Source organism: Lithobates pipiens, unplaced genomic scaffold, assembly GCF_037356315.1.
Source record: "Lithobates pipiens isolate NorthernLeopardFrog02 unplaced genomic scaffold, aLitPip1_a1.2 Scaffold_8, whole genome shotgun sequence".
Classification (NCBI taxonomy): domain Eukaryota; kingdom Metazoa; phylum Chordata; class Amphibia; order Anura; family Ranidae; genus Lithobates; species Lithobates pipiens.
Genome location: NW_027507903.1, coordinates 316,980,389 through 316,995,210, shown reverse-complemented (window position 1 = coordinate 316,995,210; position 14,822 = coordinate 316,980,389). Strand labels below are relative to the sequence as shown.

General features: G+C 39.2%; 1 protein-coding gene across 1 annotated transcript in view; it reads left to right on the top strand.

Moving 5' to 3' along the window:
* The window catches only part of STC2 (stanniocalcin 2), a 45,002-nt gene extending 35,329 nt beyond the window's left edge, over positions 1-9,673 (top strand). The window contains exons 3-4 of the mRNA XM_077472826.1: positions 2,477-2,688; positions 5,279-9,673. Coding sequence (XP_077328952.1) covers positions 2,477-2,688; positions 5,279-5,684 — 618 coding nt within the window. The 3' untranslated portion in view covers positions 5,685-9,673. The remainder of the gene's footprint in view (positions 1-2,476; positions 2,689-5,278) is intronic.
* The last annotated feature ends 5,149 nt before the right edge of the window (positions 9,674-14,822 follow it).

The following is a 14,822-nucleotide window of genomic DNA, read 5'->3' as shown; positions in this document are numbered from 1 at the left end:
CACCTCAGACATCACATTTTAAAGCTGTTACCAACTTGCACATTTTGAGGAAAATGAGAAATGCACTGTTTTGGGTATGATTCCCCCATTCTTTTGTCCACACAGTTTAAGTTTCATCAGGTCATTGCCATCATAATCCTACACCTATTAACATATATAGAATTGACCAGGCAAGAAATTTTGATATCCCAGAGTGCCACAGAATTTATCATGCTTAGCAAAGACTTGAAGTACCCATAGATAAAAGCTGATGGAAAATGCTGGATTGGCTGGCAATCTTTTGTCAAATACATGTGGTTGGGTCCTGGGATTGCCAGTCACTGCCTTCTGTGACAACAGTCAAGTTAGAAAACCTGTTCCAATTGCACTTGTTGCCCCTTGGCAAGCTGGAAGCACTCCCAGTCCACTCTCCTCTCTGTTAAGCTTACACTTCTAGCTTAGCCAAGCCAGGCTTGCAAGTGACACACTGCTATTTATTTTGCTTGAGAGTGATCAAATGATTAGTACAACCCCTAGTCTAGAAGCAGCTTTAGCCAAGGAAGAGCTAATATAATATACACTATATCCTTGTATGTAATTCATACTAGTGTAAGCATCTTAAAACCAGTGGAATTCCATTCATTTACTTATTTTTACCTTTATGACCAATGTGCAATTCTGTGGCAAGAATGTGGACAGGACATATGCCCCTTTCATGCTAACGGAGACTGTCGTTTCAGTGTTGCCTCTCCACCACGGTTAAGCTTCATCTCCAGTATTCACACAGTTGTTTTCTAAACCTTATGAGTGTGATATTTACATGTACAAACATTAATTTAGGAAAATGTGAAAACATGTTTACAAATATTCAGGACTAAGACTTTCACCACAAAGGTATTTTTGGCAACTTTAATGTTTTGCCGAAGTCAGTTAGTAGATGTGATTTGGCAATTGTCTATGGGGTAACTTAAATAAGAGCAGCAAACTATGGTTAAGTGAAAAGAGTTATGTAAACCTTTTTTTCTTCTATATCTTTTGTCTCTAAACATAAAATATAAATCTAGTAAATGTAATAAGAATGTGTGATTTTCTATATATTTTTTTATTATGGTCAGGATTTGCTGTATTTTCATGTAAAGCTCTAGGATCTTTTGTAATGCTTCTGTGTCATGGGTCTCCTATAATAAATGTTTATTGGTAAGACAAAGATATTGTGTACATACTAAAAACAATAAAGATATAAAACATGAGATTAAAAATATTAAAAAAAACTTCATGGCTTTGTGTTGCATTACCGCACGCAGCACTTTCAATTAGAATAGGTGAATCTAATATTAAGGCAATTCCTTGACTTAGAAATGAGCCTTCATTGTGTGCAGCAATTAAAGTACCTCTAAAAAGTGCTGTTCCATGTCACTACACACTGTAACATAGAAGATTTTGTATTATGAGGGACGTGCTGAGTCTGGGCCCTCTCCGCCATTAAAGCATACCTCTGTTACCTCACTCCCAGTAACAGAATGGGGTCCCATCAAGCACATAGCCCGGACCTCAGCATGCTCTCACTTAACTCTTTCCTTTCCATACCTTGTGACCAGGTCATGGATCTCTGTAATGCAGGTTCGGTTCCAGGTGCTATTGGATACCCACCACTAGGGTGGGAGCCAGACTACAACCCCCTTGCTACTGGAGGACCTGCCACTTTACTAGGTGCCACATGTATTTGCTAGTAGCTTGTTCCGTGACTTGGTAACACATAACAACTACTCTGCTTCTTGTTTTGCTGAGTCAACCCTTTGTAGCAGTGCTACTTCATACCCCATAGTGTGTTTACAGATCCAGGTTATTTTGTTATACCAGTACCCACAACCACCCCTTTTAATAACTTCAGACCAGGCTCAGAACAGTTAATGTAACTTTACTGAACAAGTTACGGCATACAGGTCAATATGAACAACGTCTTTCCTCGAATCCTAACTAGAGTAGTGTAGTGGCCCAGGCATACCTCTGTGAGGTGCGAGTCCATAACGGCATTGTCCATCACTGAATGTCTTTCAAAAACCCTGGTGCTAAAGAGCAGCATCAAACGATTCCACTCACAGGTAATCTGGATCCTACTGGACCCTGGAAATTCTTGAACCTCAGATGTGTTCCCTTTTTTTATAGCACAGGTGGGCTGGCTGGGACCAAAAGCCTGAGAAATGAGCACGTAACAAATAACCCTTTCCCCAGCCGGGCCAGCCGCCAATTCACCACAACTTAGCACAATTCAAACTGCCTACAGGCACCCAACAATGCACGATTGAGCAGGTTCATTGCCTTTCTGCATGCTGCATACCATGGTACTACAACACAAATGTGTGACACCAACCTTACAGTGATACAAACCACTCTTTTTTTGCCTTGTTTTAAAAAAAATAATACATAATTGTTTTGAGTAAATGGCAGGTCTTAGCCATAGGTGAAATTTGTCAATATGCTATACTTTTTCTTCCAGGGGAAATCATTTATCAAGGATGCACTGAAATGCAAAGCTCATGGACTGAGACACAAGTTCAGTTGCATTAGTCGCAAGTGCCCAGCTATTAAGGAGATGGTGTACCAGCTCCAGAAGGAATGCTACGCCAAGCACGACCTCTGCTCTGCTGCCAAGGATAATGTTCAAGTGATTGTGGAGATGATTCACTTCAAAGACCTCCTGTTACATGAGTAAGTGATGATGGTCAGAGCATTGCAGCATTGCCAGGGGTGTTTTGCAGCCATTAGCTTTGAAATTCCTTGTGTGAAAGGTATTGCAGCCAGGAGCACAAAACTGACATTTGGAATAGAATAAAGTTATCCACAATTTATCACAACTACCCTTTTCTATAAAATTACTTTCCATAATAAAGTATAAAAAGCATACTCACACATTACACATGCAAAGTGATTAATACATGGTTGCTGTTAAAATAATAATAATCACAAACTGGAATTGTAAGAGTTCCGTAAGTTACAAAAAAGGTTGAGTAATGATTGCAAGTTTTTACTTCACCTTGTTTTTAAAGAGGAAGTAAACCCTGATGGGTTTACTTCCCCTTTTTTTCCCTGCAAAGGTAAAGCATAATGGACTACTATGCATCGCATAGTAGCTCATTATGTGTCACTTACCTGACACAGGAGCCAGCGAAGTCGCCGCTGTCCCCTGTAGTCCGCCGCATCCATGTTGCTTGTGGCGTCTCGCAGCTCCGACGAATCACAGCGGCGCAACCGCGATGACGTCACTCCCGCGCATGCGCACGGGAGTCGCGTCTCGCAGTTTCGCCGCTGCCATACGGCGAAGCCGCGATGACGTCACTCCCGCGCATGCGCACAGGAGTCGACAAATTTGGCAAATCCATTCTTGGATTTGCCGCATTTAGTGCGCCTGCATTTTCGGGCAAATATCTCCTAAACCATATAGGTTTAGGAGATATTGCTTGGACCTACAGGTAAGCCTTAATCTAGGCTTACCTATAGGTCCAAGTTGTTTGGAAGGGTTTACTTCCTCTTTAAGCCCTAGTTCAATTAGCACAGACACCTTTATATTGCCACTTGCTCAGTATAACTGTTCACGTTAACAAAAGAGTGCTGGCAGATCCAGGTTCTTGATTGCTTCTTCTGGGACCTGCATGTCACCTATTCAGCCATTGGGTGGCCAGTGAATATGTAACTCATGTGCATGCTTACAGGAGTTACAGTACATCGTTTCCAGGACCCAGCTCCATCCTTTGCATTTTAGCAAATGCCAAGAATGAGGCATTGTACAAAAAATCCCATGAATCAGGGAAAGAAGCTTTTCGACACATAAGATTTTGCATATTTCTATGGCCAAAAAAATTGACTACCTCTTAGCAGGTTTTGATTTTCAGACTTTGCTTCTATTTTAACTATAATTTCCACATAGGAGACGTGTTTAGCACACTTCACGTGCGCTTAGTCATTACCTAATGACTAAGCGCACGTGAACTGTGCGAAACGAATTTACCCGGCATTCTGATGCCTGTAATTTTTGGGATGTCCAAATAAAGAGGATTTTGATCTACAATGGTGTGCGGCCATTTCTTCTACTTTCATTACTTGGATCGAATCTAAAAAGTGTTTCTCATAGAAAATCAAAGGATTTTATGAAATCTACACAATAATAGGCTACAGCCAACAGACGGCATGCTTTTGGAAGACATGTATATGTGTGTGCATGCTACTGTTCCAGGCATTTTACTATTAAGAGATGGTAGGCCAGAAAAAAGCTTTATGTTTCTGGACACCCACTCCGTTTTACTATTCTTGAACTCAGACATGTGGCATCATTAATCAATTTAAAATATTTAAAATAATCTAAAATACATGGCATATATTCTAGAGCATGTGACTCCCCCTCTTGCATGCAACAGCATTTTATTATTATTATTATTATTTTATTGTGGGTTGGCCCAGAGATGTCACTTTTGACAGGGAAGAAGTCTATACCTCTGTGTAAATACTGACATGTCAGTTTGAGGCTTCCAAGCAGTGGAATGGTCCAGGAGTGGAGTATATGCTGTGGGGAAAAGTTAATTGTTTAATTTTATTTTGTCCTGCATAAAATCATCTGGCGTGAATGAAGATTCCTAAATCCGCTGAAATCTTTTTTTGTACAAGTGTTTAAAGCTCCCCAATGGACTAATAGAAATGGCTTTCTTTACTGTTTCAGTGTATTATTGAGGCAAAATTTAAGATACTTTATGTGCAACCCTTTAGGGAAAAGATAAGCCTTTTTTGAGACCCACAGATATTAAAGTGGCATTAAATAATATCCTTATTCTCCAAAAATAATCCATACACATCCACTACTAAATGACCTTGCAATCTATTTTTAAGAAGAGTGATAAAGAGAGGATGACTATGTTCCTACATACAGTAGGACCATGGAGAATGAAAATAGCCACACCCTCTCGCAGGAAGTCAGATCACTACAGCAGCAAAAAATAGGAATTTTGAGATTTGTAAGAGGCTGGGAGCAATAGAAGTTACTTTTTTGAGTTAAGAACAATAGTGTTCTTGAATCATTTTTATTTTTTTTTCAAAGCAGAGTTTACTGTCACTTTAAGCCAGCTGAGTATTCAGATGAAAAAAACAGTGTTCTTAAACATAATTTATCTGTAAAAAGGCAATGGGTTTGTTAAAGAATATCCAACACCAAACTTTTGTTTCACGTTTTGGGTAAAATATGGAATGTTAAAATCTAAATTTTTGCCGGTTCAGAATTATCCTGATGTGTTATAATGTGTTCTTTCCTTAGGCCCTATGTTGATCTGGTAAACATTTTGCTTACTTGTGGGGATGAGGTGAAAGATGCAATCACTCGCAGTGTGCAAGCTCAGTGTGCACAGAACTGGGGAAGCCTTTGTTACATTCTAAGCTTCTGCACACCTGCTATGCAAGGAGATGGTATAACTGGGTCTAGTGCTCTTCCTGCAAAAAAGCAGGGGGACTCAGTCAAAGGAGACACAGGTAAAATCATTCGCGGTCAGAGTGACTCTTCTTCGCAGTCTGACTTGGAACGAGAAAGTGCTAAATCCAGCAAAAATGAGAAAAACAACAAAGTGCAGTCAAACATACGTGGAAAACCTGTAACCAACAAACTAGCATTTAGTGCTACAGAAAGTTCTGAAAAACTGGTCGGTTCAGCAGACATCCGAAGGTGAAAAAGTGTTTCCACAAGCATTCTCTAACATCCTTCCTTTGAGAAGCCTGTCATACCATTTCTGTGGACATTCCAAGGCCTTTACCATAAAGAGGGCAATGCTTTGCCTGAAGTGCATTCTCAGATTCAGTTGCTTAATCTCAAGCTCCTAAGGAGAGGACAGAGCACCATACTTCCAACATCATCTAAGAACCCATTGAGGCCATTTCATTGATATACATTGCATTTCATTGATATACATTGCTGGCATGAGATAGTAATTGAACAGATCAGTTTTCAAATCAAACTGATATTATGATGTACTTATGTGGTGATTAACTGCTTATACACAAGCAAACTTAAATATTGAGTTAAAGCTAAATTGATGTTGAGTGATGTCAGACAATGTTATATTCTATAAATACTCTAATTCGTATAATAAGCTACCACTCCATTCCATTAATACTTCAACTATAAACCTCTGACATTTTACCTACAAGAAGAGGATATTTATGCAAGTTAGATGTCATTTGCTAAATTCAGGTGTTTAGTATAAAATTTCAACATATTTATATAGCAGTTACTCCAAATACGCCAACTCTGGGCTCAGCCCCCAATCCCCCCTTGGAGTCCTCTATAGCAGTAAGTTGTGCTTTATATACAGTGTGTGTGTATATATGTTTGTATATGTATATATATATATATATATATATATATATATATATATATTTATATATATTTACACCTTTTCTAAATGTCATCAGGCTAGTCACATGATGTAGAAAAACAAACATAAGCTCATAAGTATAATGGCCAGCCCAGTTATGAGGTCCATGATGGTCCACTCCTTAATGGATAATGTTTCTGGCTTTGCTGCCCTCTAGGACCAGGGATGTCCTTTATACACTAGAGATATAAAAGAAAAGAGGGCACACCAGCCTAGTTGCTAGTAGCCAGAATTTTTTTTTTTTTTAAAGTTTAAAAACTAGTTACAAGCGTGTAGAAATAAATACGCTTAAGCAGGCCACCATCCCTTGGCTATACAATTCTGGCACCAGTAATCTCCAGTACATAGGGGAGACCATGCAAGAGCCCCTGCTGGCTAATGCGTTTTTAAGGTAAAACTTCTTCCCCAGAGGCTCTGAGGAAGAAGGTTGAGAAAGATGTTAGCCAGCAGGGGGTCCTGCATGGTCTCTCCTACATTCTGGAGCTTACTGGTCCCAGGATTGTATAGCCACAGGATGGTGGCCTGCTTAAGCATATTTATTTCTACATGCTTGTGAGCAGTTTTTATCTTTTTTACAAAATAAATTCAATTGGGATAATGCACTAGGCTGGTGCACCCTCTTTTCTTTTTATAGTCACATGATGTACCTCTTACTCTCTTCTGTAGCGTAAGCTAGGTATGGTCCTCAATAATGCAGGGAGCGTCATCACACTGTATGATGGCTGCTACAGTGATGCGGGTCCATGAAACCCTGCACTCACCAGCTCCCTACAGTCTTTCAGCCCAGAGGACTTGGGACATTTTGCAGTGAAAAGGTTTTACTGCAGGGCACAACTCTGGATTAAAGGTGGTTATTGTAGTCTGAGCAGTCTTTTAGTTTATGGACCTACTGGGGGACTATTTTACTTTAAAATATTTCTGCCCAGAGTTGAGCTTTAAAGTTATTTTGTGCCCTGCTTCAATCGTAGGAATGTTTAATGATTTTTAATCTTCTCTTTAATCCAATGAAACCCAACTGAAGGTGTTTAAAATATTTAAAAAAAAAACTTGGACAAATCCACTTTAGTAGTCAGTACAGAATTTTGTCAGTGTTGTGCTTTCAACGCTTTGTACAAATTTTTAATAGGTATAAAAAAAGTCCATAGCAAGCATTGAATGTCTTGTTCAACAGATCACCTCAGTATGCATAATACATAGCTATTATTTCTTTATTACAAGGATGGATTTCCTTATCTTTATGTGATGAACATTGCTGCCATTATGTGTTTTTGTGTGGGTGTATAAGAATTTGTTGGTATCTGTGTATGTATGCGTGTGAATGTAGACATATTTACTGTACACCTGTCAGGAGAGAAATATACTGTATGGGCAACCATTGTTGTTGGCCAGTTGCATGGCTGTCTTTAGTCCAGTAAAAAGTATGCAGTAAATAAAAGTCAGAGAAAAGATAGAATTCCCTACATCTGTAGTTGTAGGTCAGTGAGCATCATCACAACAGCCAGGACACTAGCATTATGATTCAGAAGTCAGCAATGGTAGTCACCATGTTTCTCTCCTGACAGGTTTACTTTAAATGTGTGTGTTGTGTGTGTGCCCACTCGGTAAGCCTATGTATGCACTGCCCGTGGTGGCTTAAAGCCAGTGAGATCAGTGATCTCTAGAGTGGCTGAAGACATCATCATGAGGGCAAGACACACCTAAAAGACAGCATGCAATATTTGAGGAGCCATCAACCCAGTAGACCCTGTAAAGTTACTTAATGTATACTTTACAGGTAATCTGTGGTCCTTATATCCTGTGCAGAATGTCTATCAGAGAAGAATTACAAATTCTTGGGCTCTTGAATAGTTCAGATCCCCTTGTTCTGATCCCTCACCCTGCAGTCAACCCCCTTGAGTCTAAACGTGCTGGGTCGACAGCACAGGGTATGCTAATGGTGATACTTGTCAAACATAAAATACCCTAAAGCAGGTCCAAATGTCCTCAAATTGACCATATATTGCTTGATTTCCAAATGATTTCAACTGAATCAGACAAAATTCATAAATTTTTTTTTTAGTCAACCTTTCTCAAATGAGCTGGGTGAAAAATTGTCAGCATCTAATCAGACGTAGCCACTGTTTGGAGATTAACAGTCAGCGGAGGATATTACTTCATCCATACTGTTTAGTGTGGATGGAAGAATCTATATTTGTATGGTTAGCCTTAGACTTTAGAGTCTGACAGTATCATTCTAAATGAAAAAACAATAAGGACATTAATTGATTCAACAAACTTGTGCTTCCACTCAAAATATTTGAAAAGCCACCATGTATGTTGACTTCCTAATTTTTCTTCTACATGGCCACATAATGCCACACACAGGACTGTTCCTCCCTTTAGCAAGACTAGTATATTGTAGTAAAGCTGGTTCATGAGTATCCCACCATTTACAGGTTAAGCGTGAGAACTCTGTATCTTCCACATTTATTTATTAAAAACTTTGCAGGATGAATGTAACAGTTTATCAACCAGGTACAGTCCTCTGATGTTGACATGCCTGGTCTAGGCTACACTAAAGTAATACAGCTATCAAGCAGCAAGTGAACCACTGACCAGTAGACTGTATCATGCCTTTGACAAATATGTCTGCCTATGATGGTTACTACAAATACTGTATCGATATGGACCCTCCAATGGATACAATATTCATATTTCTTTGCCTCCTGCTGCCTTTTGCCCCTGTGAATACTGGAGATTTGCATCAGGGCAGGCAGAATCTCAAGTGCCCACATTATTAGCCTTCATTGGCAGAGTGCTTCTTGCTACCTGAGCTGCTATGGTGGCATTCCTGACTGGTATCGGCCTCCACTGCCAGCGAGGTGTACATGGTTACTGTTTTAACTAAGGGCTGAATGAAGGGACGAATGAAGTTAATGTTTGTTTACATGTACTGTATATCTACTGTTTGCCGTTATTGTATATATGTTATGCTCTATTTATTGTATTGTTTTCCTTTATGAACACGATATTACATACACATATCTGTACACCAGCACACTAGGCACACGCCTCCCTTACTATACACATGTGCAGAAACATGTACACTTTTTCTATCTTTTTTTGCTAATTTAAACAATTTTTTTTTCACCTTGTGTTGTACATATTTTATGCCACTAGTAGTATATTTTGTTAAGCAACGTAATATAATTTTATGCAGTTGTGTAAGGTAATTGATGTCATAACACTTTATTTATTGCTATAATTATTTTATTAATAATAAACATTTTATGTATAATCAGCAATTGCTTGTTTTTCATACAGTAAATCGTTTGGCTAGGTGAATATAAATGTGATAAAGGTTTGTTATCAAATGATTGAATATCGAAAAGTTATAGTTGCATTTGTTCTGTTGTGCAAAGAAAATGTTGGATGTTAATATAATTTAAATATATTTTTAAATATTTCAAAAGGCTTTACCAATAGTCACATAAAAAATATTGCTGCATACTAGAGTACCCAAAGAGACCCCGTCACAGGACCATTCATTTCAAGAACAATATTCCCAGAAGCTTATATCTGGACTTAATGTATCTAATGCATGTTTGTAACCTGTAAGACCTCCATCTATCTTCGATGTGATGTCAGCTGCCCCAGCAGAATCTGAGCTGTCATTCAAACAACACTTGATAGTATTCCTCTTTGCACCTCCCAAGCTGCTACATAAAAGCAAACATTTGTCAATTCCTTTATGTAAGGAGGTGAGTGAAAGAATGAAGGAGCTGGGCCAACACAAACAGTAATTAGACACTCTAAGGTGGAGAGGAGAGGAAGAGGGCCCTGTACACACGACCGATTTTCCCGTCGGAATAAACTCTCAAGGTTTTTCCGATGGAATTCCGTTGAAACTGTCTTACGTACACCAAAGTCCGATCGTCAAGAACATGGTAAGGTACAGAACGTACGACGGAACTAGAAAAAGGAAGTTCAATAGCCAGTAACCAATAGCTTCCATCTCATACTTGCTTCAGAGCATGCGTCGTATTTGGTCAGTCGGAACAGCATACAGATGAGCAGTTTTCCCAATAGGAATTGGTTCCATTGGAAATATTTAGAACATGTTCTATTTCTAGATCTGTCAGAATTTTCGGGGGGGAAAAAAGTCAGATAAGGCATACACACGATCAGAATGTGTATGCTAACTGTCTGACTTTTTCTGTCGGACATTCCGCTTGTGTGTACGTGGCATTAGAAGAGGAGAGGGCTATGACATGGCAGAAGGGAGGGATCTATGCTAAGGAAATTAATCTCTGTACTTTAACAAGTTTAAAAAAAAAACTGAAAATTAAAAAAAAAGATATTTTATGAAAAGGGCTGCAGGTAAGCATTTAAAATACTTAGTTCTTCTGTGCTTTTACCTGCATTTTTTTAAGTTGACAGCAGAGTCAGTATACTCATATGTTAAGAAATACAGTATATAAACCCAACATTTCATATTCCAGATATGTGCCTGCTGTACCATGCAATTGTATGAAAAAGTATTCTGTCCGCTTTGTATTGCTTCCTTTGTTTCAAATCCCTGGTGAGCCTGTCAGTCCCTCTGCTTTCCTGACCACATTAGGCATGAGAGCACAGAGTGGTCAGTTTCTAGCTGTGCTGAGAATTCAGCCTGCTCTCCTCCAATGATCAGACTTATCCTAACATGCTCCCCCCACACACCCATTCACTAAGAAGATTGTTGTGCTGCTCTCCTCTCACAGCTCTCTGACCTACTTATGCAGCTTAGAACAGAGGGTATATGATCAATTATAAATGTTTTTTATCTCTGTACACAAATGGTTTGCCTTTTTATTTCAATTTTAAACTGAATGGGGAGTTTTACAAGGTGATGGTTTACATATACTTTAAATATAAATCAAACAATCATATATTTACATAAAATGTGTAATTCTTGATAAACATAACACTATAATAATATTGATTACTTAGCTGAGCGTGACAAATTCAAGCTTATTCAGTACAATGGCATTCCAATCAAATTATAGGGGCGTGGAGCAATATGACACTAAAAGCCATCATATGTTTACTAATATAGTAGTATAAAGTGTATTGGCATTATGCAAAGTGCCATAATTTATAGCAACTAACAACCACTTTCGACCGTTCCATACCAGATTTACTGCTATAGGGCAGCGGTTCTGTGCAGAATCAGGTGTATATATACATGATTTTTGCACTTCTGGGTAGAGATGGGCCAAACGCCCTCTGTTCGGTTTGCATCAGAACTTTCAAAAAGTTTGGAAAATCAAAAGTGCCCATTTTGAAGGCTTATATGCAAGTAATTGGGCATACAATGATTATGTGGTCCGGGTAGTGCCCTGTACATGTATCAATGAAAAAAAAGTTTGTAAAAAACATAATTTTTAAATGAGCAGTGATTAACTGGTGCTTAAAGTGAAAGCATAAAAATGAGAAATAACAATAAGCATGAAAAATTCCTTTCAATATAGTGCCTGTGGGGTCCCCTCAGTCAACCTGTAAAGTGGCACATCTGTACTGTGCATAGAAGCTGCTGAAGCAATAAATGCATTTATAAAGCCCAACAAAAATGACATTTTCCCTGCAAGCTTGGATTATTTTGTAAACAATGACCTGGGAAGCCAGTCTGTATGATGAGGCCACAATGTGAACTGGGAACAAGATTAGAGATTGGATACTTCCTGGTGCTTCTTCCACAGACTTTGGATAGCTAACAGAGAATAGAATTAGGAATAGACTTGAAAAACGTAACATTAATAAGTGACCAAGGCCAGATGGCTTGCCCCCGTAGGTCCTTAAGGAACTCAGTCAAGTATTTGTCAGACCAGTTCCTAATTTTTACGAACAGTCTACTTACTGGTAGGGTACCAGCAGATTGGAGAAAAGCCAATGTAGCACCAATATTTAAAAAAGGACCAAGATGTATCCCTTGGAATTACAGACTAATTAGCCTAACGTCAATAGTTTGCCAGCTCTTGGAGGGGTAGATAGGCACTATATACAAGATTTTAGTAATGAAAACGGTATCATTAGCAGTTATCAGCATGGATTCATGAATAATCGTTCTTGCCAAACCAATCTATTAACCTTCTATGAGGAGGTGATCTGCCATCTAAACAAAAGAAGGCCCGTAGATGTGGTGTATCTGGTTTTGCAAAGGCATTTGATACAGTTCCCCATAAACATTTACTGTACTGTACAATCTAAGGTCTGTCAGCATGGACAAAAGGATGAGTACATGGATTGAAAACTGGCTACAGGGGCGAGTTCAGAGGGTAGTGATAAATGGGGAGTACTCGGAATGGTCTGGTGTGGAAAGGTGGGTCCCCCAGGGTTCTGTCTTGGGACCAAGCCTATTTAATTTATTCATAAGCGACCTGGAGGATAGGATAAACAGCTCAATCTCAGTATTTGTGGACAATACTAAGCTAAGCATGGCAATAATTTCTCTGCAGGATGTGGAAACCTTGAAAGAAGATCTGAACAAATTAATGGGGTGGCAAAAGGGGTTTAATGTAGAAAAATTTAAAATGTTGCATATGGGTGGCAAAAATATGAATGCAATCTACTCGCTAGGGGGTGAACCTCTGGGGGAATCTAGGATGGAAAAGGATCTGGGGGTCCTAGTAGATGACAGGCTCAGCAATGGCATGCAATGCCAAGCTGCTGCAAGCGAAGCCAAAAGAATTTTGGCATGCATTAAAAAGGGGATTAATTCCAGGGACAAAACGATAATTCTCCCACTCTACAAGACTCTGGTCCAGCCGCACCAGGAGTATGCCATCCAGTTCTGGGCACCAGACCTCAGGAAGGATGTGCTGGAACTGGAGTGAATCCAGAGAAGAGCAACAAAGCTAATTAAAGGACTGGAGGATCTCAGCTACGGTGAAAGACTGCAAGCACTGAACTTATTCTCTCTAGAGATGAGACGCATGAGAGGGAATACAATTTCAATGTAGTGGTGACCCCACAATATGGATAAAACTCTTCCGCGAATGGGAATTTAAAAAGATACGTGACCATTCACTAAAATTAGAAGAGAAGCGGTTTTACCTTAAACTGCGTACAGGGTTCTTTACTGTAAGCCCTTGTACACACGATCAGAGATTCCGACAACCAAATCCGTCGGATTTTGTCTGACGGATTTTGTCTGAAACTGTTGTATAATCTTGGTTGGACGAAGTTGTCGGAAAATCCGATCATTCAGAACGTGATGACGTTATTTCAATACGACGGGACTATGTTCAGGCTAGTAGCCAATAGCTTTGATGTAGGAATTTGATCTGAGCATGCGTGGCACTTTGTCCGATCGGAATTCTCTACACATGATCGGAGTATGTCCAATCGGAGCAGTTTGTCGGAAAATATTTCCAGCAAGTTGGAAAATTTGATCCGACGGATATTCCGACGGAAACAGTCCAATGCATACCGCACACAGTCGGAATATTCGACAAAATGGTGCGATAGGACACATTCCGTCGGAATCTCCAACCGCGTGTACAAGGGCTAAGAGTGGTCAGTATGTGGAATTCTCTTCTAAAACAATTAGATAGGCACCTGAATGACCATAACATAAATTACAGTAAAAGAAAAATACCATTTTTTTTTGTATGCAAGTTTAGATACACTTTACAGATTTAATAGGTGAGAAGAACTGTTTTCATGTGAATTTTTGAAAAGAAGTTAATAAACAGAGAGGGGAGAAATGAAAACAAATGAATTACTGTATATAATAGCTGTGAACAAAAAATGTAAGAAGCAGACATTTTTAAGCTTTTGAAGATGGAAGCAAACATCTTCAATGGCTTGGCCATGTGATAAACACAGGAAAACTAATGCAAAGTGGATTTCTGCGGGAAACTCAGCAGGAAGACCTAAGGGGAAATTAATGATGTAAAATAAGGCCAAGGGTTTGCAAAGATCTACAGTAGGAGTCTGAAGGTGGAGACTGCACAGTGGGCGGAATGGAAAGAACTAAAATTTGGCTGGACACCAGGGTCCATAGAAAGAGAGAGTGTGAGAGATCAGATCATTACTGAAGTGTAATAAAAAAAATGGGCAGATAACTAGGAACCAGAATACTACTATCCTCAAATGGGATTGTTTTTAGACAATAAAGCAAAGGAAGCCATGAGGTTGCTTTACTAAAAGCAAATCCACTCTACACTACAAATGCACTGCAAGTGCACTTGTAAGTGCAGTTAATGTAGATCGCTGTAGATCTGAAGGGAAGCTCTGAAATTAGGGGAAGCTCTGCTGATTTTATCATCCCATCATATGCAAGCAAAAAAAATTTGTTTTTTTATTTTCCTTGCATGCCCCCCTCAGATCTACAGCGACTACACTTCCAAGAGCACTTGCAGTGCACTTCCAAGTGCACTTGGCATGCACTTTTAGTGTAAAGTGGATTTGTCT